General features: G+C 49.6%; 1 protein-coding gene across 3 annotated transcripts in view; it reads left to right on the top strand.

Annotated features, from left to right (window-relative positions):
• The window catches only part of LGR6 (leucine rich repeat containing G protein-coupled receptor 6), a 124,215-nt gene extending 100,657 nt beyond the window's left edge, over nt 1-23,558 (top strand). For all 3 annotated transcript variants that reach the window (XM_017896505.1, XM_017896506.1, XM_017896507.1), the window contains 12 exons: nt 1,214-1,282; nt 4,504-4,575; nt 4,818-4,889; nt 6,616-6,684; nt 7,920-7,991; nt 9,087-9,152; nt 10,275-10,346; nt 10,726-10,797; nt 12,444-12,569; nt 13,587-13,747; nt 18,217-18,297; nt 21,752-23,558. In XM_017896505.1, the coding sequence (XP_017751994.1) occupies nt 1,214-1,282; nt 4,504-4,575; nt 4,818-4,889; nt 6,616-6,684; nt 7,920-7,991; nt 9,087-9,152; nt 10,275-10,346; nt 10,726-10,797; nt 12,444-12,569; nt 13,587-13,747; nt 18,217-18,297; nt 21,752-23,007 (2,188 nt within the window). In that variant the 3' untranslated portion in view covers nt 23,008-23,558. The remainder of the gene's footprint in view (nt 1-1,213; nt 1,283-4,503; nt 4,576-4,817; nt 4,890-6,615; nt 6,685-7,919; nt 7,992-9,086; nt 9,153-10,274; nt 10,347-10,725; nt 10,798-12,443; nt 12,570-13,586; nt 13,748-18,216; nt 18,298-21,751) is intronic.
• The last annotated feature ends 2,787 nt before the right edge of the window (nt 23,559-26,345 follow it).

A 26,345-nucleotide genomic window follows, 5' to 3' on the forward strand; every position in this document is an offset into this window, starting at 1 on the left:
AAATCAGTCACATTTCCACATGGGGCTAAGTCATTGACTACTGAGTAAAATGAAAGCCAACTTTAAAATTTTGGAAGCTCTTTGATGGTTAAGAGGGGATCTTATTACGTAACAGGGAGTACAACTTTCTAGAAGTACCCTGTAGTTCTTACTCTCTACTTCCCAGTCACTCTTTACTATCTCCCTCAAAATGCTCACCTCTTTCCCTGGGGCTCCCCTGTCTTTGGGGCTCTTTTCTATTTGTCACAAGCAATTCTAAATCTTTTCTGAAGAAAATAAAAGTTACCCTCAGCCTCTTCCATTTCTCTTCCTTCTCTTACCCTGTCATCTCCACAAAAGGCACGGACACAGAAGCTTCCTTAAAAGAGTCGATGGAGTGAAGCTGTGGTCACTTATGGGTCAATACTTTGCCGCTGGTGCCTAAGCAGTGCTGTTCTTAGCGACCTTATACTTATCCTTATACATTCCTAGACTTGGAGTACCTGGGTATGAATCTTTTAATTTGAAAAGACGTCAAATAGTTTCTAAAGGGTTGTACACATTTAATTCCCACTAATAATTTATCAGAATGCTTGTTTCCCCACATTCTTGCCAACTTGGGTTACTACCCCTTTTTAAAATTACCTTCATCGTTTTCTGATTATACGTGCGATATATGCTCATTGCAAAACAAAACAAAACAAAACAAAACAAAACAAAAACTGGAAAGTACAGAAAAGTGTAAGAGAAAATAGCAGTTGTGCCTTCACCCAAAGAGAAGAAACACTCCCCATTTTTATAGAGGATGACAGCAAAGACCACAGATGGAGACCACAGTAGTCACCTGAGGAACCTTCTGGAATCCCTAGTGCTGGTTATAAGATGTTAACGATCACCCACTTCCCCCTTCCTCCACTCCTCTGATGTCTCCAAAGGCTTGAGATGCTCTCTTCAGTTGGCAGGGTCTATTCTGAGGGAGGTATCTGCACCCCTGAAGTGTGTCTTCTGCCTCAAAACAGTTCTGCAGCCAGGAAGATTCCATGCCTGAGGATTTGTGGAACAGGAATGGAGCACAAACATTCCAAAAATGTGTTTCCAGACATTGGCCGCTGAATCCAACAGATTGGAAAACCCATCTCCCTGGCCAAGCCCAGAGCCAAGTTTCCATTTCTCAGGGACCCTGACATGCCCCATTAAGCCTTTGCTCTAATGACTGCTTTGCTTTCTGTTCCAGAGACCTGAATTATAACGAGCTGCAGGAATTCCCCATGGCCATCCGGACCCTGGGCAGACTGCAGGAACTGTAAGCACCTCTGTTGGTTTCTGTGGGTGTCCTTCTGTCCCAAGGGCAGGGGCTGAAGCCAGCCTGAGCTGCCTCATGCTCTCACCTCCTCACCTCCCATGGTCCTTGTAAAAGATGTAGCTGCCCCTGTCCCCTGGCTCCTCAAGCCCCAGTGCAGCTCTAAGTAGTCCCAGGCCTCATTAGCTTGGCTTTGGGCACTTCCTGGGGGTGTGTCACCAGCAGAAATGGCCCTGGGCCCTTCCAGCCTGGGAAAACCCATAGCACAAGACACCTTCTATTAGCCTGGGCCTGGCACTGCCCTTGCCTTGGTTGGGATGTGTCCAGAGAAGAATGGGGAAAGGAACTGAGAGCCGGTTTACAGGATCATTCCTCAGCACCTTGTCCCCAGGGGGACTGAGAAGTTGTCTCTGGTTCCCCAAAGCCACCATTTATTATTTTATTTCAGCATTCACTGAGCACCCAATGTGCCCAGCACTGTGTTTAGTGATAAACGCAAATGAAGGGTCAGATTAACATGGCCCTCCGCAAACATCCTTGAGCCTCATTGAAGACACAAAGTAACACAGGTAAAACAGGGAGTGGGACAAAGTGGTATAATTCCAACCATAAATTGCAGAGTATTAGCTAAAACAATGGTGGGAGTTCAGAGTAACATGGAAAGATCATTGTGGACTAATCCTGAGATGAGCCTTATAGGATGACCGGGATTGAGGTAGCAGTGATGGGGGAGGGGAGAGGCATTTCAGAGGAAGAAATTGTAGGTAAAGACCCAAGTAGGAAGTTGAGCTGGCAGAGGGATGAGCACAGGTGGGAAGCAGCTTTACTGGAGGGAAGCTCTCAGGAAACAAAAACAGCTCTATTGTACAGTGAGAGTGGGACCAGATTAAGGGTCCTGGAAGCTCATAAACAGAGCCCCAAACTTTCAGGCAGCTTAGTATCTTTTTTTTTTTTTTGAGACAGACTCTCGCTCTGTCGCCATGCTGGAGCGCAGTGGCACGGTCTTTGCTCACTGCAACCTCCGCCTCACAGGTTCAAGCGATTCTTCTGCCTCAGGCTCCCGAGTTGCTGGGACTACAGGCACGCGCTACCACGCCCAGGTAATTTTTGTATTCTTAGTAGAGACGAGGTTTCAACATGTTGGCCAGGATGGTCTCTATCTCTTGATTTCGTGATCCGCCTGCCTCGGCCTCCCAAAGTGCTGGGATTACAGGCGTGAGCCACTGTTCTTGGCCAGCTTAGTATCTTTATAGCTCAAACCACCACCACCACCTGAGACCTATAGTACTAGCCCCATGCCACCTCCCTTGCCTCAACCAGAAGTTTGAAGGTGTGAATGCCAGATGTAGGCAGCACATAGGGAACAATTGGACCACCTAGAGGAAATAGTCTGGCCGGGTGCGGTGGCTCATGCCTGTGATCCCGGCACTTTGGGAGGCCGAGGTGGGCAGATCACTTGAGGTCAGAAGTTTGAGACCAACCTGGACAACATGGTGAAACCCTGTATCTACTAAAAATACAAAAATTCAGCTCGGCATGGTGGTGCACACCTGTAGTCCTAGTTACTTGGGAAGCTGAGGCATGAGAATTACTTGAACCCAAGAGGCAGAGATTGCAATGAGCAGAGACTGTACCACTGTACTCCAGCCTGGGTGACAAAGTGAGACTCTGTCTCAAAAAAAAAAGTCTGAGTGAGAAAATATTGGAAGTTCTCCATTGCCAGAGTCACCAAGATCTAACTTTTTTCCTTTGAGCTGGGGCATGAGGGGAGCATGAGATTTGATCGATCAAGAGGGCATAGAGGGAATAGGATGTGCCAAAGCATTGAGCTGGGAAATAATAAAGCATTAGGGAAGAGAGAGGAGACTTAAGTTAGCAGGGGCAAAAAAATCTATCTCCATCTCTCTCTCTCATCTGTTGAGAGAAAGCTGCTTGAGGACAGGGCCCCTGTCTTAGAAACTTCTAAATCCCTCAGAGCTTGGCCCAACATTAGACACAAAGATGTTGTTTAAGAAAAACATAATGAGCAGATGAGAGGAATAAATTAATGAACAAACAGGCCTGGGTTGTTGGCACTGACTGGAGGTGTCTGAGGGTGAATCTGTGAGTGAGACAGTGTGAAGGTGGAAATCACGATGGGATGGCAGGAGGAAGACAGAGATGAGCAAAGTCCAGGGGGACAGAGAAGCCAGAAACTTCCAGTGAAAAAGATGGGAAGGAAAGGGGCCTGCTCCACACGGGTTGTATACTTTTCAGTCCAACATGTTATTTATTTTGAAATGTTCTTCCCAACTAACCAAACACACAATTCTGGCTTCTAGACTCCCAGACCCTCAGCTGGGTGCCTCAGTCCTCATTTTCCTGTAGTGCCATCCACAGTCATTCAGCAGCCCATTCCGCACCTTATCCCCCTGACTGCGTGCTGTTGACACTTCTATGTTTCTTTATTTCAGGGCCTTGAGGCCAAGCCAGCCTCCATTTGAGGAACATCCCTCACTTGGGATCCCCTGGAAGCTGTGTCTTTTCCGTATCTTCCTTTTTCTCTCATACACCCTTGGCTTCCTCTGTGGGGACCCACCAGGGCTTCCACCACAAGTGACTAAGGAGAAGATTCCCTTCCTGGGGCCTGAACTCAGCCTCTTGCTCTTGAGTTGCTCCCACAGGCTTCCTGAGGCCTGCAGCAGGGTCTCAACCCCTCACTCTTTTCACACTTGTTAGGGAAAGGAGGGTGTGTAATTGAACAGGAAGAAAGATCAGCTGGGTGCGGTGGCTCATGGCTGTAATCCCAACACTTTGGGAGGCCGAGACAGGAGGATCACTTTAGCCTAGGAGTTCTAGACTAGCCTGGGCAACAAAATGAGATCTCGTCTCTACAAAAAAAAATCAAAAAAATTAGCCAGGTGCAGTGGCACATGCCTGTAGTCCCAGCTATGTAGGAGGCTGAGGCAGGAGAATTGCTTGAGCCCAGGAAGTCAAGGCTGCACTGCAGTGAGCCAAGATTGCATCATTACACTCCAGCCTGGGCAACAGAGACCCTCTCTCAAAAAAAAAAAAAGGAAAAATCACAGGCAGTATTTGAATCTGAACCTGGAATCTCCAGGCCAATGCCTCTTTTATCTTATGGACTATCTAGCTTGCTGTCCAAAAGCCCTGTGGAATTCCATGCCTCTTCCTGTCTATACTTTTCTCCAAATCCTCACTGGTTCCCGGGTGTTGTCTTCCAGGGGGTTCCATAACAACAACATCAAGGCCATCCCAGAAAAGGCCTTCATGGGGAACCCTCTGCTACAGACGATGTGAGTACTACTTTCTCTGGTCTCTTAATGCCGAACAGTGTTTTGAGGAGGAGGACAGAGGATGGGAAGGCAGGAGGGACTTCCCTAGGAAGTACCAGGGAGGCAGAAGCATGGGAGGGTTTGCCTTTCCCTGCATGTTCTTTCCTGGGTCTACATTGATAGGGGAAGAAAGCAGAGATTGGCCTTAGCCCCAGCAGAAAGGCCTAAAAAACCCAATTAGGTGTTTGACCTTCTTCTTCCAGACACTTTTATGATAACCCAATCCAGTTTGTGGGAAGATCGGCATTCCAGTACCTGCCTAAACTCCACACACTGTAAGTTGGCTTTTGAAGGCTGCTGCAGCCTGAATCTCCCCCTTTCCTCACTTCTTCTTGCTCTCTCCTGCCTTCCGCCTGCGGATCTCTCCCTTGCAAGGCACAAGTCCACTGCAAAGCATGGTCTTTAAGGCTGCAGGCCTCTGCTTTGCTCAGACCCGTTCCCACCTCTTTCTAAATTTAATAGCCTCCCTCCACTTCCCTGACCTGTGGCTTCTTCCCAGGTCTCAAAGGGACAAAGAAGGTCCATCTCCATATTCAAGGACTTTCATCTGGCCTCTTGAACTTTATCCTGTTTATGGTAGCTTTTCCAGAAATAATTGGGAAAGAGTTTTGAATATGGTGTGTTCTCAAGGCTGGTTCTCCTGTGGCCTTGGAACCCAGATCCCTGGGTCCTTTGCTGTGCCATTGTTATTACCCTTGGCCTGAAGGTGCTATTTCTCCTCTCTCATTCTCTAATTTCCAGCCCAGGTCACAGTTCTTCAAAAAGCTTCCACAGGGCCAGACACAATGGCTCATGCCTGTAATCCCAGCACTTTGGGAGGCGGGTGGATCGCTTGAGGTCAGGAGTTCAAGACCAGCCTGGCCAATATGGTGAAACCCTGTCTCTACTAAAAATACAAAAAAGTAGCCGGGTGTGGTGGTGGGCACCTGTAATCCCAGCTACTCAGGAGACTGAGGCAGGAGACTCGCTTGAACCCGGGAGGCGGAGGTTGCAGTGAGCCGAGATCGCACCATTGCACTCCAGCCTGGGCAACAAGAATGAAACTCCATCTCAAAATAGAAATACCAAAATTAGCCAGACATGGTGATGCATGCCTGTAGTCTCAGCTAAGCTACTTCAGAGACTGAGGCAGGAGAATCGCTTGAACCTGGGAGGCTGAAGTTGCAGTGAGCCAAGACTCAGTCTCAGGGAAAAAAAAAAACCAAAACTTCCATGGATTGCTGTCAGCCTACTGTGGTGTCACAGTAACATAACTGACATCTCCAAAGCACATACTTAACTTTCATGTTCATTAGGGCATTTCATCTTCATCCTAACCCTGCGAGGTAGGTGTTATTGGTCCATTTTACAGGTGGAACATGAGGTACTCAGGCCCTGCTTGGGCATGAACCCAGAACCCTTTAATTTCAGATTCTGGGCTCATTTCTGGACCCCATGCTGCCTCCTCTGGGCTTTTCCCAACACTCAATTTTCTGTGCTGCTGTTGCATGCAGGCCCCATGTGGGTCCACGTCCTCACTAAGATAGGAGATGGTGGGGAGGAGGAAAACCACCAGTCTAAAGCAGTTTAAGAGAACTGATAGTTCTAATAAAGTTCCAGCAGATGACAATTTAGGGGAGACCCTATCTCAGATTCTAATAAGAAAACCCAGCAGCCAAGGGTTTCTCCAGAAGCACCCAAGCTGTTGTCTGTTAACCAAAGGCCATTCCCATGTTGCTTGGCTGTGGGGTTTTTGCAAGATGAACCATGAATGCTAAGGTTGCCCGGCTCTGTCTGGGTGAGGGTGTGCTGAGCAAACTCAAGCAAACAGCTGGTTGGACCCTGCTAAGCATGGCTCAGCCTCCACGAGGGCCTGTGTGGCTGACTTGAGGAAGACTGCAGGGAAGCATGACATTGCCACCAACGGAGGAGTCCCAGAGGGGAGACAAAATGGAGAATTGAGAGTCTTGATGTTGAGATGCTCTGACCCCACCCCTCAGAGCTCATTATCTCTGTTTCCAGATCTCTGAATGGTGCCACGGACATCCAGGAGTTTCCAGATCTCAAAGGCACCACCAGCCTGGAGATTCTGTGAGTGGCTTCTCTCTCCCTCCACCTTATCTATCGCCCCAGCTTCATTCCCAAGGGCTCTTCCACTCCCTGCCCCTGGAAGGCTGTCTAGGTTCCTTGCTTCCCTTTTATCCAGCCTGTCTCTACTGCTGGCTCCATCCCCTTCCTCCTGATGTGGCACTGCCCACAGGCAAGGTCAGGAGGTGGCAGATGGGATGGCAGCGAGGAGACTGTTCTTTCTTTCTTTATCATGCTTGGGGTTTTCAGGTATGAATTCAGAGCTCCTAACCCCAAGCCACAGGTACACTGAGGGTTGAAGTGATGGAGAGGAGGGTTGTGGAAACCCATCTTCTTTGCCTTTCTGAAGCTTGATTCCAACAAAGACGTTCTTGTATTTTCTATTCTTATATCCTGCGGTGTAGAGGGCAGGAGTGTCGAAGCACAGTAGGCCCTCGATACATTTAAATGAATGAAATGAAACAATCAAGCAAACACCCAGAGTAAGTGTCAGGAAGTCGGCTGCCCTGCCCCACACCGCAAAGCTCATTCATGGCACTGCTGGGACTGGGGCTGTCCTCTGTGCCTCCATTGTCTCCCTGCTAGATTCAGTGGCACGTGGAAAATTTTCCATGAGGAAGTAGTCAGTCCCCAAAGATGACCTTGGCCCTGAGTCCTTCCTGGGACACCCTGCCCAAAGCCAAGCCTGCTCTCCAACCTGCCCCCACAGTCGTCTCCAGCCCAGCACCTGGTTCTTCCCTTCTTTTCCATCTCTACTCCCTCCTCTGAGGCACAGAGGATGTTCCCATGGTCCCACTATGGTGTTTTTCTGTCTATACTTGCCCATGGACATCCCCCTGTCTCTAAGGTCCCTTCACCAGAGAAGATTTGTGTCCCTGTCCTACAGGCCCAGTACTGCTTGAGACCATTATAAGACATGGAGGGGGGATGGGATGGGGATGGCTGGAGCAGGGCTGGACATGCAAGCACAGTCTGCCAAGCAGAGCCCTGGGTTGTGGCCCTCTCGCTCCACTCCCCTCCCCCAGCTCCTCTAGGCCCAAGGGAGCTTGGTCCTCAGATGCCAGTGTCTGCTCATTTCTGTCCCCACAGCCCCACCCCCTGCCCTGTCTCTCCCTCCATTTCTCTCTTTTGTTAGCTCCGTCATCCAACGACAGTATCAGGTCCAGAGCTGGAGCCGGGTGGCTGGGAATGGCAGGGTCCCGGGCCTGGTGCCAGCTCTGTCTCTGTTCTCCCTGCAGGACCCTGACCCGCGCAGGCATCCGGCTGCTCCCATCAGGGATGTGCCAACAGCTGCCCAGGCTCCGAGTCCTGTGAGTGCTCACAAACATTCTACAGTCTTGGCATTGTGCCCCTGCCCCCATGTCCCACAGAAGGCCTCTCCTGCTTCTGTCCCACTTGGTCACTTCCCTTCCTGGAGAGTGGGGCAGCATAGGCTCCTGCTGAGAGCCTATCCCAGAAAGACTGGGTTTGAAGTGCAGCTCTGCCACTTACTAGCTGTATTGATTTGGACTCACTCTTTAATGTCTCTGAGCTTCGATATCCTCGTCTATAAAATGTAAGTCAATTTGTAAGGGTTGAAAAAATATGTAAAGCACCTAGTGCGTAATACCAATAAATGACATAATTACTCTTATTTACACAAGAAAATTAATCCCCTCTTGGGATCTTGGGCCTGTGGAGGTACTTAAGTGGCCTCTGAAGTCAAGGGGAGTTTTCCTCTCTCCTTGGACTCCAACTTGAATCTGAGGCTCCTCATCAGGGACCATAGCCCCACAGCTCAAGATGGGTGGACCAACACATAGTGTATGGAAACAGCCCTAGACTGGGGGTCCGGAGACACAGGCTCCAGACTCAGCCTTGCCACTGAGTGGTGTATGTCCTTTAGCAGGTCCTGTCCCCTCTGTGGGCCTCAGGTTTCTCATCTGCTGAGTGAAAGGGTTGGGCCAGATGATCCCTAAGGGCCTCCAGATATGATCTTTCCTGCCAGCTCCATAAATGGTGACTGCTTGGGTTGACATTGCTCAGTGAGGTCCAATGTGTTCTCTGCTGGCTGGCTCAGTGCCCTTCTTCCCAACTCTTTGCCTCTTTCCTCTTCACCACGCCCCTCTCACTTCCTGTTCCTCTTCCCCCAGGACCCTACCAGGTTTCCTCAGGCCATCACATGATAAGGTAGCCCCATCTAGGCCCAGTGAGGAGTGGGACTTAGTAGGAGGAAATGCAGAGAAAACAAATTGAGGAGACTGGTGCCCTGGTGTGAGATGCCTCAACAGCCATGTCCCTGTGGGGTCCCCACAGCCTTTGGCTGCTTGACAGGAAAGCACAGCCCTGGCCAGAGCCCCCTGCCCCACCGCAGCCCTCACATAGCCACCACTTCACCCCGGCCCTGGCCTTTCTCTTTTCCCCAGGGAACTGTCTCACAATCAAATTGAGGAGCTGCCCAGCCTGCACAGGTGTCAGAAATTGGAGGAAATGTGAGTCTGGGGTGGGGAAGAGGCAAAGGCATGCCAGCCAGACCCTGAGAAAGTCCTACAGGGAGGCATGTTGCAGGGCATCAATAAGGGCCAATGCAAACTCTGACACTTCTTCCTTCTCTTTTCTGAGTTTGTTGAACTCAGGGTTTAGGGCTGAGAGCTTGGCAGAGGCCTGCACAATGGCCCTAGGACTCACAATAGAAGACAGACCCAGGAGCTGGTACCTAAAAGAAGTCTCAAGGCGGCTCCTTATGAATCAATAGCAACACAGAAATGCAGTAGTGATTACGACCAGTGGAGGGACAGGGTCACATCAGGGCCCAGTGGGCTGGACCAAAGAAGGCTTTAAGTAATTGCAAGCACCCTGCATTTTGGAGCATGCTCTCTCCTTTTCCATACCCCCGTAAACACACACATGCATATGTGTGTATGTTTGCATATTATACACAGACATACACAATCATATGTGGAAGAACAAGCCTGGGATTCAAAGGTCACAAATAAAATATCATTTGAAAAATTCTCTAAGCTCTGTTAACCCAGCTCCTGTTTTCTCAAGTCAGCATGGCCTCTTGAGCCTCCCTGTGTCTGTCCCCTACTTCTAGGCAGGACCATACCTTTTGGGGCTGGGGCAGGGTAGAGGTATGAGGGTCTCCTGTTTGTCTAGGTGCCAAGGGAAGGAGAGTCTTCTGCATGACTGAGGTCCAGGGTCCATCTCCCGTTCAGACAACCAGTCTACTGGGCTCTGCTTCCCAGCTTGGGCCAGTCACTTGGGTTGGGCGGTGCTCTGCTTCTGGGCTAGGGTCTGGAGGACCCATGGTGATGGGAGGTGTGGGGGCCAGTTTGGCTGGGCTGGGAGCCAGGCCCAGTGGGAACACTGGAAGCTGACTCCCTTTTGGGCCATGGGGATGGTTTTGTGGCTTTGTCTCCTGACCCACTTACCCAAGGCAACCGGATCCCCTTGTGCTCCCTTTAATTCTGGTGACTTCCTCGGGCTGGGCCCTTTCTTCCTGTGCCAGGAGAAGTGGGGGGCTCTACTTTCTTCCTCCCAGTGCTCGGGGGGCATGGAGCGGAGCCAGGGTCTGAGCCTGCCGACTCATCCAGCCTCTCTTGCTGCTCTAGCGGCCTCCAACACAATCGCATCTGGGAAATTGGAGCTGACACCTTCAGACAGCTGAGCTCACTGCAAGCCCTGTGAGTACCCACATCCAGGGGTGGGCCATGGAGGAGCCACCATGTCCCTCTGCCAGGCATGCTCATTGTCATAGCACATGTGTACAATTTAAGCAAATGTGACATGCACATCGCCTCCCAGCTCTGTAGCCCCCATCCCCAGCACACACACACACTTCTCTAGCTGGTACCCAGGAGGTCCTGAGGCTCTGGAGCCAAGCTGTCATGTCCCTGTTCCTGGGGCCACAGCCAACTCAGGAGCAAGTACCTTCCCCAAAAGGTTAAGGTTACTGTTACTGGGGGCAGGTCAGATGGGGGTATGTGAGGGAGAGCCTGTGATGGGAACAGTGAGTCCTCCACATGTTACTATCCCCTCCTGTCACACCCTCTCTGCCTGCAGGGATCTTAGCTGGAATGCCATCCGGTCCATCCACCCCGAGGCCTTCTCCACCTTGCGCTCCCTGGTCAAGCTGTAAGTGCCTGCTGCATTCTCCTCCAGGATGCTGGGGGCCAGTCGGGACTATGGGCTGGCCAATGAGGGCAGAAGGGCCACCCCAGAGCAGGAACATGCATATCCCAGGGAGATGGGCCTCAGCCTAATCAATCATTCTGACAATCCGTTTGACAGAGTGTGGGGCCTGATAAACAGAGAGCCTGCCTCTTGCAAGCTCTGGAACATCATCTGCTAATGTTCTGCAGTGTTTTGGCAGCCTCAGCCCTCCTCATCTCCCCTGCCTGGGTCCCACCCCCATCCTCTCTATCCACCGATAAAGAGGATGTATTGGTCCTGGAATCCCTTCACACATAGGAGGGTAGAAGTAGATGTGGGAGCCAGGGTCTCAGAGAGCTCAGGGGTTCCCTGCTTGAGCATTGCTGTAGAGGACTGCCATTCTGTGAGGCAGCAGGGGACCTCAGGTCCTTCGAATTACATGGGATATAAACAAAGAGTGAGCAGTGTTGGCTATATGGTCATTATGTCAGGGCTGGAAGGGGCCTCTGCTGCAGCTGCCATGTACTGTGGGACAGGTTATTCACTGTGCAAGGGCTCCTGCCCAAGAGGGAGCTGACATCCTGCCACTTCCTTGCCAAGCTGTGAGTCCTAAAAGCACATCTACCTAGACTGGGCCCTTTTCTGGTTAACACAAAGACTCCTTTGGGCTAGCTCTGGCCCTGGCTTAGAGACTATCTAGCCCTACCCGCTTCACTTCACAGGTGAGGCCTCCAAGGCCCAGCAGAAGTTTGCTCAAAGCCAAAGGCCAGGACTCCCAGTGGGCACACAAGTTCCTCCTCAGGCTGGGGCCGTGGCTTTGCAAAACTCTCACCTCCATCTTCCCTCTCCTGTTTGCTCTAGTCCTGCCAGATAGGTAGGGTGGATATTTTTATCCCTTTGAAAGATGAGGACACTGAAGCTCAGGCAGATTTGCAGCTCCCCTTGGTTACACAGAGAGTTGGTGACAGCGCCAGGTTTCCTGCCTTCCAGTCCAGGGCTGTTTCCACGACGCACAGTCTGTGGTCTTTGTGTTTGGTTTGGAACCCTGGGCTTCCTCTAACGTGTCTCCAGTAGAAGAACATGCATGTCCTCACTTCTGGCTACAAAGCAAGCCCTACAAGATGGAATGGATGACCCAATCCCTGCTTGTAGCCAGATGACCAGCTCTGTCCAGTCCCAGACTCAGGCCTCTTATATCATCAGAAAAGTCAGAGGAAAGGCAGGGGGATGGGGATAAACAACAACAGGAAGGTTCACCAAGGGGGTGGGCAGGGCTTCCTGGATGGCACTTAGACCTGGGCACAGGAACTAAGTGGTTGAGGGAGCTCTGTTACCTACAAATTGGGACAGCTTGGCATTAAGTTAGAACAGTCCCTGGTACATAGTTGGCACCATTATGTATTGAATGAATGAGTGAATAAAAGAATGTACAACCTGCAGATGGTGCCTCTAGCAACTCTTGGCTGCCCTCCTCCCTCGGCATTCAATGCTCTCTTCTAAGCTTCTTTCCTGTCTTTGCTCCTCTCCTCTTGCTTCCATCCCAGGCACACTGGCCACATCCTCAGCACAACCCTGCCCCCTCAGCAATCCCACTGACTGCCAATAACCCTGACCATCCACTGTCCTAGGGACCTGACAGACAACCAGCTGACCACACTGCCCCTGGCTGGACTTGGGGGCTTGATGCATCTGAAGCTCAAAGGGAACGTGGCTCTCTCCCAGGCCTTCTCCAAGGACAGTTTCCCAAAACTGAGGTGAGAGACTGGCTTTCCCCAACACCTGGGTAGGCCAGCTGGAGGCCCTGGAAGGACAGGGAGAAAGCCAGACGGCTCCACCCTGAGAAGAGCCTAGAGGCTTAGGGTTTGACCAAGATTTAGTGGAAGGGCTCACCTGACTGCCTACAGACCAAATGGGGCCTGGTTCATGCCTCCCCTTCCTCCTTATCTCCTTGGTAGCATTTTCCCCTGTCCCAAGCACCAATGCTAGTGAGCACTGGGACCCGAGAGGATAGAAGTAAGATGATGTGAAGACCCCCTAGCCCTCCTTGTACCTCACCTGGTTCCACATGTCTAGATTGTCTGTCCTCACTTGGGCAGCATCTGAGCCCCTGGAATCAGGGTAGAGCCTAGGACACTGATGGGTGGAAAACAAGCTCACAGCCAGGCCATGGTGCTAATGACATCCAGGCCTCTTCCATGCAGCAGCAGTGGTACAGCCTGTGTGACCCAAGCCTCATCTGCTGCACACTAATGAGATGCCCTTAGGGCCTCTGCACTTACCCTCAGAGGGCACCAAATCCAGCTCCAATATGCCCAGAGATGGGGGAGGATAGGATGCAGGTCTCACTGAGGGCCAGAGTGAAGAATCACCAGGAGAATCCCTGTCTCCTTAAATATAAAAGAGGAGGTGCTGCCTGGGAGGAGAAGCAGAGCACTGGCAGTGCTGTGTGACCTTGGGGAAGCCTCTCTCCGCTCTGAGCCAGCAGAGAGGACTCCTTAAACAATAGGCAGAACGTTTCTTTCCCCATCTCACTTGCCAAGATGAACAAAGAAAGACAGAAATGCCTCCAGAGCTCTTCAGATCAGGAGTCAGGCTACAAGGCCCTTACGAAGAATGCCTAGGAGGCTGCCAGCACAGTGAACAGGGAACTTGGGAGTTGAAGGACAGGCACTGAGTGCCCAGCCCCTGGGTTGGAGATCTCTTAAATCAGACTTAGGTCTTAGATCCCAAAGATGCTGAGGCAGCCCATCTGCCCGCCTTTCCCCCACCAGAATCCTGGAGGTGCCTTATGCCTACCAGTGCTGTCCCTATGGAATGTGTGCCAGCTTCTTCAAGGCCTCTGGGCAGTGGGAGGCTGAAGACCTTCACCTTGGTGATGAGGAGTCTTCAAAAAGGCCCCTTGGCCTCCTTGCCAGACAAGCAGAGAACCACTGTGAGTGACTGGGGGCCCTGGGCTGGGGAGGGTGGTGGGCTGTGGAGAGGAAGTTAGAAGGGATGCTTGGGGGACCTGAGAGGGAATCTGACAGCGGCTGCAGAGGGAAGCCCCACAGAGGTGGGAGGAGCTGCCCGTGATCTGGGAGGAAACTCTACCTCTGTTTGCACTTTGTCTCTCTAAGACTACACCCAGCAGTGCTTGGGACAATGTAATGATGGCGACAATGGTTGTGGTAATGTCTCAATATCTGCCTAGCCCTTTGCAGTTCACAAAGGGCCTCTCACGCACCATCTCACTTAACCCTCCCCTTATGGTCCACATGTTTCTTCTCCTTCAACTTCAGGGTGTTCTCAGAGAAGACAGACCCCTTATTTTATCAATCTGAGCCAATATGATTTAATTAAATCAATTGAATTAAACCTACTTCCAGAAAAAACAAATCCCCTCATAATGTGTCCTAGAACCAAAAGGAACAGTGCAGGGTTGTTGCTATCCAAGTCCATGCTGCACCTCCAGCCTGCCCCATGAGTCTGAAAGTGAGACTTCCGTGGCCACCAGGTGCAAGAGACCTTCACTGAGAATGGCCATTCGAGTGCAAGCTGTCTTGGGCCATCTGTGTTTCTGGAAGAGTTAGGGTAAAAGGCACATGTTGGAGGCAAGCAGCCAAGGGGGTTCTGAGGGATCATTTACTAAGTGGTGTCTTAGATACGAAGGGCAGAGAAAAGGGCTTCCTTCTCCGTCTGCCCATATTACAGAACACAAGCAGAATTAGGAGGGAGAGAGTAGGGGTCCTCTGCTTTGGGGTATTCTTTTTCCATCTCTCACTCTCCACAATATTTCAATGGAGAAAATAAACAAACGAACAAAAATCAAATATAAACATGTAAGAAAACATCTCATGACAGTGTAGACAGAACTGAGGTCCAAACCCAACTACAACATTCACCAGTTGGATTGCATTGGACCAGTCATGTAATCATATTGAGCCTCACTTTCCTTATCTTTAAATGAGAAAGATCATTGGCTGGGTGCAGTGACTCATGCCTGTAATTCCAGCACTTTGGAAGGCCGAGGTGGGTGGGATCACTTGAGGTCAGGAGTTCGAGACCAGCCTGGTCAACATGGTGAAACCCCGTCTCTACCAAAAATACAAAAATTAGCCAGGCATAGTGGCATGCGCCTGTAGTCCCAGCTACTCAGGAGGCTGAGACAGGAGAATAGCTTGAGCCCAGGAGGTGGAGGTCATAGTGAGCTGAGATTGCACCGCTGCAAACTCCAGCCTGGGTGACAGAGTGAGACTCTGTCTCAAAAAACTAAATAAATAAATAAGTAAATGAGAAAGATAATGGATAGCTCATAGGCTGTTGGGGAAGACTAAAAGATTCCATAAATAATGAAGTATGCTCACCGCTACTGCTGAGGACTGGTGCCTTCTGGTATACATGTATAGGGAGAGTGCAACTGTGGAGTCCGGGGCACAGTGTATGGAGGGCAAATGGTGGGCAGGCAACCTGTGGATCTCTGAGAACCTCCTTCCCAATGTATTAACACACCTCCCTAGGGAAGGTATGAGGACCTGATGAGGAGCAGCCTAGCAGCCTGGCTGGCTCTGGGCCGGCAGACGGCTGTCCCCGGGGGACATTCCCGGATGTCTGCTGTACACTCCCTCAGGGGGCTGGAAGGAGGAATGGAAACTTTCCTTCCTCAAGGTGAAACTTTCCACCGGGCTTAGGTCTTGGAGAACCACAGGGCGTCAAGATCGTGGGCTGCCTGCCGCCTGTAATGGGAGCTAGGGCAGGGCCCCCCACTTCCTGTGGGAGCTAATGAGCCTCGAGAAGGAAAGCCAGGAGCTGCTGCTCCAGCCAGATTCGATTTCCTCCTCGTTTGAAGAGTGGTTACTTAACACCTTGGCTGTGACTTTCCCAGCCTCAGACAGAGTCCACGGGTTTCACCCCTTGCGTTTCATTCATGCATTTTGATTTCAAAGAATTGCTGAGCTCCATTCTGGAGAGCAGGGACGGGCAGGGAGTGAAAGGTAGAGAGGAGGAAATGCCAGGACTCTGTGGGCACAACTCAGCCTCCTACCCGCCCTGATGGTGTCTGGGCCAGGGGCAGCTTCACAGTCTTCCTGCCTCCTGGGAAAACTCCCAATTGATGGTGTTTACCATCACCATCAATGTGGGGATGGAAGGATCCACACAGGAAACAGACTTTGTGAACCAAAGTTGGAACAAGTGCAACAAACAGAGTCACCTATCCATTGCTCTGCATGATGGAGGAAGAGCCTACAGGGTGTTGTCTCTCAAACCTGAAGATTGTACAGTTGCCTTTTGAAGACAAGCCATTCTTTCCCAAACTTGGGTCCTCAGACACATTTCCCAGTCTGACTTGAGAAACTTGTCTTATTCTTTAAAAAGCCTTTCAATGATGGATTATCACGGCAAAAAAATGTTTTGTCTTTATAGATTATAAAATGTTCTAGATTCTCATTTCAAATTTCTTATAGAATTTATGGACCTCCAGCATGTCTGCAACCCCCTAGAGTTCACAGGCCCTAGTTTGAGAAACACCGTAATAGTGAATAAGAAAAAAAAAAAAAAGTGTAGGGCGGGGTGCAGTGGCTCATGCCTGTAATCCCAGCACTTTGGGAGGCCAAGGTGGGCGGATCATGACATCAGGAGATCAAGACCATCCTGGCTAACACTGTGAAACCCTGTCTCTACTAAAAATACAAAAAATTAGCTGGGTGTGGTGGTGGGCACCTGTAGTCCCAGCTATTCGGGAGGCTGAGGCAGGAGAATGGCGTGAACCCGGGAGGTGGAGCTTCCCATGAGCCAAGATCATGCCACTGCTCTCCAGCCTAGGCAACAGAGGGAAACCCCGTCTAAAAAAAAAAAAAAGAAAGTGTGAAATCTGGACTTAGAATTGAAAAGAACATTAAACATGATCTAGTCCAGCCTCTGACTCAGTGTAGAAGTGCTTTCTCTCACATTAAGGACTTTCTGTTTAGTATCATCAGTGACAAATTATGTTCAGCTCATGCATCTGTAAATCTCCTGAACCCTCCCCACACCCTGACCCCCCAAAGCAATTGGTTGCTTGCCTGGGAAAGCATAATGGTTAAACATCTGGGCTCTGTAGTCAAACAAACCTGTGTCTGAATTCTAGTCTATTGCTGTGAGGCTGCGGGCAAGATACTTAACTTCAATGAGCCTCAGTCTCCTTATCTGTCACCTGCCTCGTGTGGCTATTGTGAGGGTTAATGGGACCATGAAGATGAGGACTGGCTGGGCACAGTACCTGGTACAGAATAAGAACTCAAGAAATGTTAACTCTTATTGTTCAGTAAATCTATTAGCTGAAAACTTTTTTCTAATTGATACATAATAGATGTATGTATTTGGGGGGGCATGTGTGATTATTTAATACATTCATATAATGTATATAAAGATCAAATCAGAGTAATCAGGATATCCTTTGCCTTAAATATTTGTCTTTTCTTTATGCTAGAAACATTCAAATTATTCCCTTCTATCTAGGAAATAAATGTGTTAGTTGATGCCACTCATTGTAGCATGACAATTTGTTTCCTTATCAGTCTGCACAAGCTCTTCAAGAGCAGGGCCATCTCTTATTCATCCCTGAAATTCTTCTGAATTTGCCCAGTGCCACAATTGCACTCAGCAGATGTGGACCTACTCTGCACCTGTTGAAGGTGGGATGTTCCTTTTTTGGACAGCTCTAATTGTGGGAACTTACTCTTGTTAGGAAGAAGTAGAGTGTCTCCATTCGAATCATAATTTGCCTCCTTCTACAGTCCATCCATCGATCCTGGTTCTACCCTCTGGGGCAAAACAGCATGTAGAAGTCGAATTCCTTTACCCCTAACAGTCCTTCAGCCCTTTGAGAACAGCCATCATATCCCCACTTACTCTCACTTCCTCCAAGTTAAACACCACCCAGTTGCTTTGACTGTTTCTTTCACAAATGGCTTCTGCTCTCTCCCCTCTAGTTCACTCGTTCACATCTGAACACACTCCAGCTCACTAATGTTTTCCTTAATGTGTAGTTTTCACAACTGTACACAAAATTACAGTGACAGCCCAGCCAGAGTAGAGAAATATGTAATCAGTAGCATACATTATTAAAAGAGCTTCCACTCCAACTCGAAGCAGCACTTGTGGGTAAGGCCAACTGGAGAGGACACAGAGCCCTGACTAATAGAAAGAGAAGGTCTAGGTGAAATGTTTGCTGTGCACTCTTCAGTGCAGATAATCCACATGTGGATAATAGGAAGCTGACCAAATCTTTACCCCCAAGGGTAGAAATGGATGTGCAGGGTTGCTGGAATGACCAGTGCTGAGCAGAGTTAGTAGGAGACAACTTAAAGGAGAGGGCATTTGGAGAAAGGTAGGGTTTGACTGACACCAAGACCCAGGGCCCTGCATCACTTTCTCTCCTTTCAGATGACCTGGACCTAGATGAGCTCCAGCTGGAGATGGAGGACTCAAAGCCACACCCCAGTGTCCAGTGTAGCCCTACTCCAGGTGAGGTGGTGTCTGGGGAATGGGGACGAGGGGGAATGGAGAAAGGGCACCCAAACACCTAGTTGAGGTATTAGTTCAGCCAGGCATGTCTGCAGCCACATTCTTTGCCTGACTCCCAGCCTGCTGCAGGAGGGCCCTCCTTTCATAATTCCTGGGGAAGGAACTGGCGTTCTTTCCCTTGGGTGGCTGCTTGAGGGGAGTAGCATGAATGGAGGCGAAGTCAAGCAATCAGCCAATTAGCATTTGTGCATCCAGGAGAAAACTACTGTCACACAGGAGAGAAGCAGGAAAGAATGCCTTGACCCTGTTGCTCAGGGTGGCACATAGGACTGCTTTTGAGTAATCCCTCAGTCTAAGACCCATACCACAGAATCCTAGAGCCAGATGGGACTCCGAAAGGTCACCTTTTCCATCCCTCCCTACTCCATCCCAGGAAGATTACAGCCTCTGTTAAAACTCTGCACAGTGGAAAAACTCCATAGTATTGCTGGGCAACTCCTTACAGCACCATCTAACCCTTACAGTTGGGGAAGTCTCCTTTAGCGTCTAACCTAAATTCATCTTGCTATAAAGAAAGCAAAAAAGAAAATTCTCTTTCTTTTTGGTGCAATTCAACTGGAGATGTTTAGAGTGAGGAAGTCCCTTCCCTTGCATATAAAATGCTAACAGGCCACAGAAGGCGGCAAGCAGCATGCTACTTAGGCAAGGATGGGAACTCTTCAGAATGGACAGAAAGTGATGAACAGTGTGCTTCTTGCATTTCATTCCACCTCCATTTTCCTGTTTTCCAGCTTTCTCTGGCCCAGGACCCTTGCCTTCTCCCTTTACCCTCTCTAAAGCCTATAGAGTGATTGCCTGACCTTGCCCAGCCCGAGTTCTCAGTACTTGGTGACAACAGCACGCCCTCTAGTGCCAGCTCAGGGCCAGAACACTAACCCAACCTGGAGGAAGCAGGTGCTGCTTCTGACTTGGAAAAACACACATGCTGCACTCACGATGCCATGGAAATTTCACCTCCGAAAACCAGTAATCAGCAGGGATGAGATAAAAATAGGAAGTTCCAAAAGACAAAGTCCAACTTGAGCTTGCTTTTAAAATAATTCATACCAAATGGTCAAATAATTATGGTACATTTTATGGTACATGAAATATGTTTTGAATAATATAAAGATATCTTCTGGGGAAAAATTTGGGAAAGTCTGCTTGATAAAAATGTAGCTTAAAGAGAACGAGAAACGCATATACAGTTTTCTTAGTCCACTTTGTGTTGCTTTAACAGAATACCTAAGACTAGGTAATTTATAAAGGAAAGAGGTTTGTTTGATTCACAATTCTGGTGGCTGGGAGGTTCAAGATTGGGCAGCTGCATGTGATGAGGGCCTCAGGCTGCTTCCACTTGTGATGGAAAGCAGAAGGGGAGTGGGTTTGTGCAAATAGATCACAGGGTGAAAGAAAAGCCAGACTCCCTTTAACAACCCACTCTTAGGGAACTAATCCATTCCCTGGATTGATTGAGAACTCACTCACCCCCACAGAAGGACATTTATCTGTTCCTGAGGGATCCCATGATCCAGATACCTCCCACAAGGCCCTACCTCCAACATTGCCACATTGGGGATTCCACTTCAGCATGAGTTTTGGTGGAGACAAACCGTACCCAAATGATAGCAGCAGTAAAATCTTAATTTAGTTTAAAAACCTGTATGTGTAGGCCGGGTGCGGTGGCTGAAGTCTGTAATCCCAGCACTTTGGGAGGCCGAGATGGGCGGATCACAAGGTCAGGAGATCGAGACCATCCTGGCTAACACGGTGAAACCCCGTCTCTACTAAAAAATACAAAAAAAAAAAAAAAAAAAAAAAAAAAAAAAAAAAAAAAAAAAAAAAACTAGCCAGGCGAGGTAGCAGGCGCCTGTAGTCCCAGCTACCCGGGAGGCTGAGGCAGGAGAATGGCGTAAACCTGGGAGGCGGAGCTTGCAGTGAGCTGAGATCTGGCCACTGCAGTCCAGCATGGGCGACAGAGCGAGACTCCATCTCAAAAACAAAAACAAAAACAAAAAAAAAAACCTGTATGTATGTATGTATTTTTTAAAGACTGGACAGAAATATACCAAGATAATGAGTTATCTCTGAGAGGTGAAGTCTCATGTCATTTTAATTTTTTCATGTTATATTTTCAAATTTTCTACAATTATCACCTATTATATTTGGTAATAAGAAAAAAATGGTTTAAAAATAGCTCCCACAAAAGCCTCTCAAATTCCCATGCTACCTAGAAACACATTGAAGAACAAGAGTCGAAAGCCAAAGAAAATGAAGAAATAATATTTCCAAAGTTACAAGGTGATTTAGGAACAGACTTTGGAGAGAGGGATGGAAAACACCAGGATCTCAGGCATCTCTTGTGGACCCAGGTTGGAAAACCCCAGAAGTCATCTGTATTTTGATTTACTGTACTTGAGACACTTTACCTCCCAAATACTGATTGATTGACAAATATTCAATGCGGTCTGTACCCCTCTCACAGAGCAAGGGAGAGCCAGCCTGGTGTAATATTTGGTCAGGACTCTCCCACGGTGGAGGCCTTAGTGGATCACTGGGGACTGACTGAAAGAAACGGAGCCTCAGGCATAGACTGGTTACTGTCTGGGCAGTCCCTCACACCTCTGTCCCTACCCACCATGTCTCCCAATTCTGATACCCTCTCCACTCCTTGATGGCAGCCTGTCCTTCCTTTCTTTCCAGTGCTGTCCTTCACTTAACATTTCCTCAATATCTGGGTTTGTACTGTATTAATTTGTACCATGTGTGTGTTTATTTTTTATTTTTATTTTTTATTTTATTTTTTTGAGAGAGTCTTGCTCTGTAGCCCAGGCTGGAGTGCAGTAGAGCAATCTCGGCTCACTACAACCTCCGTCCCCTGGGTTCAAATAATTTTCCTGCCTCAGTCTCCCAAGTAGCTGGGACTACATGTGCGCGCCACCACGGCCAGCTAAGTTTTTGCATTTGTAGTAGAGAAGGAGTTTTGTTTTTTGGCCAGGCTGATCTCAAACTCCTGACCTCAGATCATCCATCCGCCTGGGCCTCCAGAAGTGCTGGGATTACAGTTGTGAGCCACTGTGCCCAGCCTATATGCGTTCTATGTTCTGGTGTACTGAGAGGAGGGTTAGGGTTCACCCCACTTGCAGCTCTTCGGAAGAAGAGTCGTGTATGTCCCACTGCTCCTCCCCACAGCCCCAGCTGGGGGTTCTCTAAGGTGAGAGACCCTCCAACTGGGAGTTCTCTGGGGCCAGAAACTGGGTCAGCCTCCCTTAGACTGGGAGTTTTCCAAGGGCAGGGGCCATGTTCATCCCCTTTTGACTGGAAATTCTCTGAGTACAGAGGCTGACCTTGGTCCTCAAGACCTGGTCCCAACATCCTCTGGCCCAGGGTTAATGTCTCATCTTCTCTCCTACAGGCCCCTTCAAGCCCTGTGAGCACCTCTTTGAAAGCTGGGGCATCCGCCTGGCCGTGTGGGCCATCGTGTTGCTCTCTGTGCTCTGCAATGGACTGGTGCTGCTGACCGTGTTCGCTGGCGGGCCTGTACCCCTATCCCCGGTCAAGTTTGTGGTAGGTGCGATTGCAGGCGCCAACACCTTGACTGGCATTTCCTGTGGCCTTCTAGCTTCAGTCGATGCCCTGACCTTTGGCCAGTTCTCCGAGTACGGAGCCCGCTGGGAGATGGGGCTGGGCTGCAGGGCCACTGGCTTCCTGGCAGTACTTGGGTCGGAGGCGTCGGTGCTGCTGCTCACTCTGGCCGCAGTGCAGTGCAGCGTCTCTGTCTCTTGCGTCCGGGCCTATGGGAAGTCCCCCTCCCCGGGCAGCGTTCGAGCAGGGGTCCTGGGCTGCCTGGCGCTGGCAGGGCTGGCGGCCGCGCTGCCCCTGGCCTCAGTGGGAGAATACGGGGCCTCCCCACTCTGCCTGCCCTATGCGCCGCCTGAGGGCCAGCCAGCAGCCCTGGGCTTCGCCGTGGCCCTGGTGATGATGAACTCCTTCTGTTTCCTGGTCGTGGCCGCTGCCTACATCAAACTCTACTGTGACCTGCCGCGGGGCGACTTTGAGGCCGTGTGGGACTGCGCCATGGTGAGGCACGTGGCCTGGCTCATCTTCGCAGACGGGCTCCTCTACTGTCCCGTGGCCTTCCTCAGCTTCGCCTCCATGCTGGGCCTCTTGCCTGTCACGCCCGAGGCCGTCAAGTCTGTGCTGCTGGTGGTGCTGCCCCTGCCTGCCTGCCTCAACCCGCTGCTCTACCTGCTCTTCAACCCCCACTTCCGGGATGACCTTCGGCGGCTTCGGCCCCGCGCAGGCGCCTCAGGGCCCCTAGCCTATGCTGCGGCCGGGGAGCTGGAGAAGAGCTCCTGCGATTCTACCCAGGCCCTGGTGGCCTTGTCTGATGTGGATCTCATTCTGGAAGCTTCTGAAGCTGGGCGGCCCCCTGGGCTGGAGACGTATGGCTTCCCCTCAGTGACCCTCATCTCCTGTCAGCAGCCAGGGGCCCCCAGGCTGGAGGGAAGCCATTGTGTAGAGCCAGAGGGGAATCACTTTGGGAACCCCCAACCCTCCACGGATGGAGAACTGCTGCTGAGGGCAGAGGGAGCTATGCCAGCAGGTGGAGGCTCATCAGGGGGTGGCGGCTTTCGGCCCACTGGCTTGGCCTTTGCTTCACACTTGTAAATATCCCTCCCCATTCTTCTCTTCCCCTCTCTTCCCTTTCCTCTCTCCCACTCGGTGAATGATGGCTGCTTCTAAAATAAATACAACCAAAACTCAGCAGTGTGATCCGTAGCAGGATGGCCCAGTCTCTGGCTCCACTGATCACCTCTCTCCCGTGACCATCACCAACGAGTGCCTCTTGGTCTGGCTTTCCCTTGCCCTTCCTCAGCTTCACCTTCATGCTGAGCCTCTTCCTTGTCATGTCTGAAGCTGTGGACCAGAGACCTGGACATCTGTCTGCTTAAGGAAAATGAGGGAAGTAAAGACAGTGAAGGGGTGAAGGGTTGATCAGGGCACAGTGGACAGGGAGACCTCACAGAGAAAGGTCTGGAAGGTGATTTCCGATGTGACTCATGGATAGGATAGAAAATGTGTTCTGCGTACCATTAATCTTGACATATGCCATGCATAAAGACTTCCTATTAAAATAAGCTTTGGAAGAGATTACACATGATGTCTTTTTCTTAGAGATTCACAGTGCATGTTAGTGTAATAAAGAGAGAAGTCCTACAGTAGTAAAATCTATTGAACTTTGTTTAACCCAGTTCCCTGAATTATTTGGTAACAGGTTTTTGTCTGCTTGTTTGGTGTTCCCGGAATATCTATTAACATGACAGAACTTAGCACTGTTCTCTCCCAGGGAGCTCATCTCTGTACCACCTAGTGCTACCCAGTGACATCACAAAATGCCACCACTTCCTGAAAGCCCTGATCCTAGAATGAACTGCCAGAGGTAACTGATGATTCCATCCACCAGTAGAGACTCTCAACACTTTACCTCCCACCTCTGTTATCCTATGCTGGGAAGGATGAGGAGAAGCCTACCATTGTGGTTCCAGACTCAGACCCCTGAGTTGGGGCAGGGAGAAAGGGATCCCTGTGTATTCTCTTACCACCCTGCCATCAACCCCAGCAAGCCCAAGCACCAATGAAAGTTTGTCTGCTGTAAGAGGGATAGTAGGCTTCCTGGATCCTGGCAGGGCTGTCTAGGTTCCTTCTGGCTCTTAGTTGCCTTCTTATGCTTCTCTATCAGATGCCCCCTGCTACCTCCTGCCACAAGCCAGGTCCTGCCTATTCTTTGGGACAAGGAGGCCTTAGCCAGAAAACAGGAGAGATAGGAAATTGTAGTTATCTGGGATCCTGGGTGCCTCAGATGGGCCACTGACCTTTCTGCCTCTCCCCTCATGACCTTTCTAACTATGGTCTACAAAGTGTCTCTGAGCATTTCCAGAATGCCCCCCTTATCCAGCCCCAGACACACACACATTCAATCTGAGAGTGAGGTGGTAAGGGCTGGGGCATCCTTCCAGACATTAAAGGTAATTCTTGGAGACATAAAAAGAGAATCCAAGACTCAACAAAGGGCAAGACTTGTTCTAGGGTACCCCAACAGCAGTCACATCTAGAGGACAGGAGTCTAGAATTCTGAGACCAGATGGAAAACAATCTTCTTCCTGAATTCTGGCATGGTCCTCAGCCGGGCCCTATCCCCAGGGGCTCCACTATTAAAACAACAAACCTGAAGAAAGCCCTTCTTCTAATTCTGTAGTTCAAGTTTCTGCAGCTTAGCTTCTCTGCTGTCTCCCTGCTGTCCCCAATGCCTAGTGGAAATTCTGACACAGGAAAAAAAGGCTGCCTAGGCTGAGGTAGGTAGGGTAGGTAGCTCCATGGATGAAACTTGATACCTTTCTAAATCTTATCTGACTAGTTGCCTGGGGTCTTATAGGCTCTGAAGCAGAACGTGCTGACCTTGTAATCCCAGAAGAACCTTGGGGTCCTACCATGAGGCCAGCCTCAGTGTAGGTACTCGCTAATGATGGCAGGTTTATTTATCCGTTGTTTATTTGAGAACCCTGCTCTCCCAATTTCCCTAGGGCTGATCAAGAGCCCTTAAAGGGAGGAGTTTGCTCTACTTTGGATACTGAGAATTGGTGACTCTTATCAGGGAAAGGAGTTCTTTGCCTCAGGGATGACAAAACTTGTACAGTTTTTGGGAGCCTTGACTTGTAAAAAGTCACCCCAGATCCCTTCTCACTTCTTGCCCCCGCCATGTGATCATTGTTCCCCTTGGAGTTACGGAGTCTGTGTTGAGGTGCAGCACAGTCGCCATGTGTTAGAGGTTTAGGAGTCACGGGAACTGCTCTCTACAGGTGGCCTCTTCTATGAAAAGGGGACCAGTGATTTCTGGCTGCAAGCCCAAGGGTAGCACCACTGTCACCTTGTTATCTGCTTCTAAAGATCCAGACATCTGCTGGCCAGAGGAGCATCTGCTGAACCTTCTCATTAGAGGAGAGGTGTGGAGGAAGGGAGTGGAAGTGTTTGCCATGAACTATTTTCATTATTCGGAAAGTCTGGTCGATGTACACTTACCCAAAATAAAGCTGAGCAGTGCAGTTTCTTTGTTTTTTGATTTTGACTGAATTTCTAGCAAGTCAGTATGTTATTCCTTTGGTTATCTTCATTATGATCCACAGAAGATTATGAAGATTATGTATGTCTTTGATCACAAAATCAAAAAACAAATTATTCAATGCATCTAAATGCATTTTGTTGGGTTGACAAAATCTTCCAAAATGGTATCCATGGGGAAGAATCTGTCCAAGAGGGCTGTAGTGGTGGCAACGCTGAGGACTGCTGACTGTGTGTGTTGCCCTGTGCTCTGTGTGCTGTGCATTGGCAACTGGTGCCAACCACAATCGCGTCTCAGACCGACTTGTGGAAGAGAACCTCTTGTGGCAGAAATGGTTTTCATAAGCACCTTTGAACATACCAATGGTAAAATCCAAAAAATGCAGAGCTGACATTTGAAGATTATGGATGAACACAGCCCCTAGCTTGGCCTTCTCCTTGCTTTCCTCTCTCCTCCTCTAGCCTCCAACATCTTTCTAGTTTCCCTTTCCAGGAAGACTAAAAGGTCTAAAGAGTAGAGGAAAGGAAAAGGAAGAGCTGACAATAAATAGGCCTGAGTGACGATAGTGGGAAGTTGCTAGAACGCTTTTGGTTTGTTCTTCTATTTTTTCTTTAATTTTTTTTTTTTTTTACCTTTTAAAACTTTTATTTTTAATTTAATTTTTTTATTTCTTCTTATTTCATAAACCAACATCAGAGCTACAGTAGCTAGAATCCTTGATCCTGTCTGGTACCATCTAACTACCTCTGCTCTGCTTTAGCAAGTTCTCCCACCCACCACCCCCACATCACTTCTGGGTTTCAGTTCCATGCCCTCTCCAGTTGCTTGAAGTATAAGGATTGTCAGGATGTAAATATTTGGATTCTTCTGTATAATAAAGCGCAAGTGA

Source organism: Rhinopithecus bieti, unplaced genomic scaffold, assembly GCF_001698545.2.
Source record: "Rhinopithecus bieti isolate Rb0 unplaced genomic scaffold, ASM169854v2 scaffold_24392, whole genome shotgun sequence".
Taxonomy (NCBI): Eukaryota; Metazoa; Chordata; class Mammalia; order Primates; family Cercopithecidae; genus Rhinopithecus; species Rhinopithecus bieti.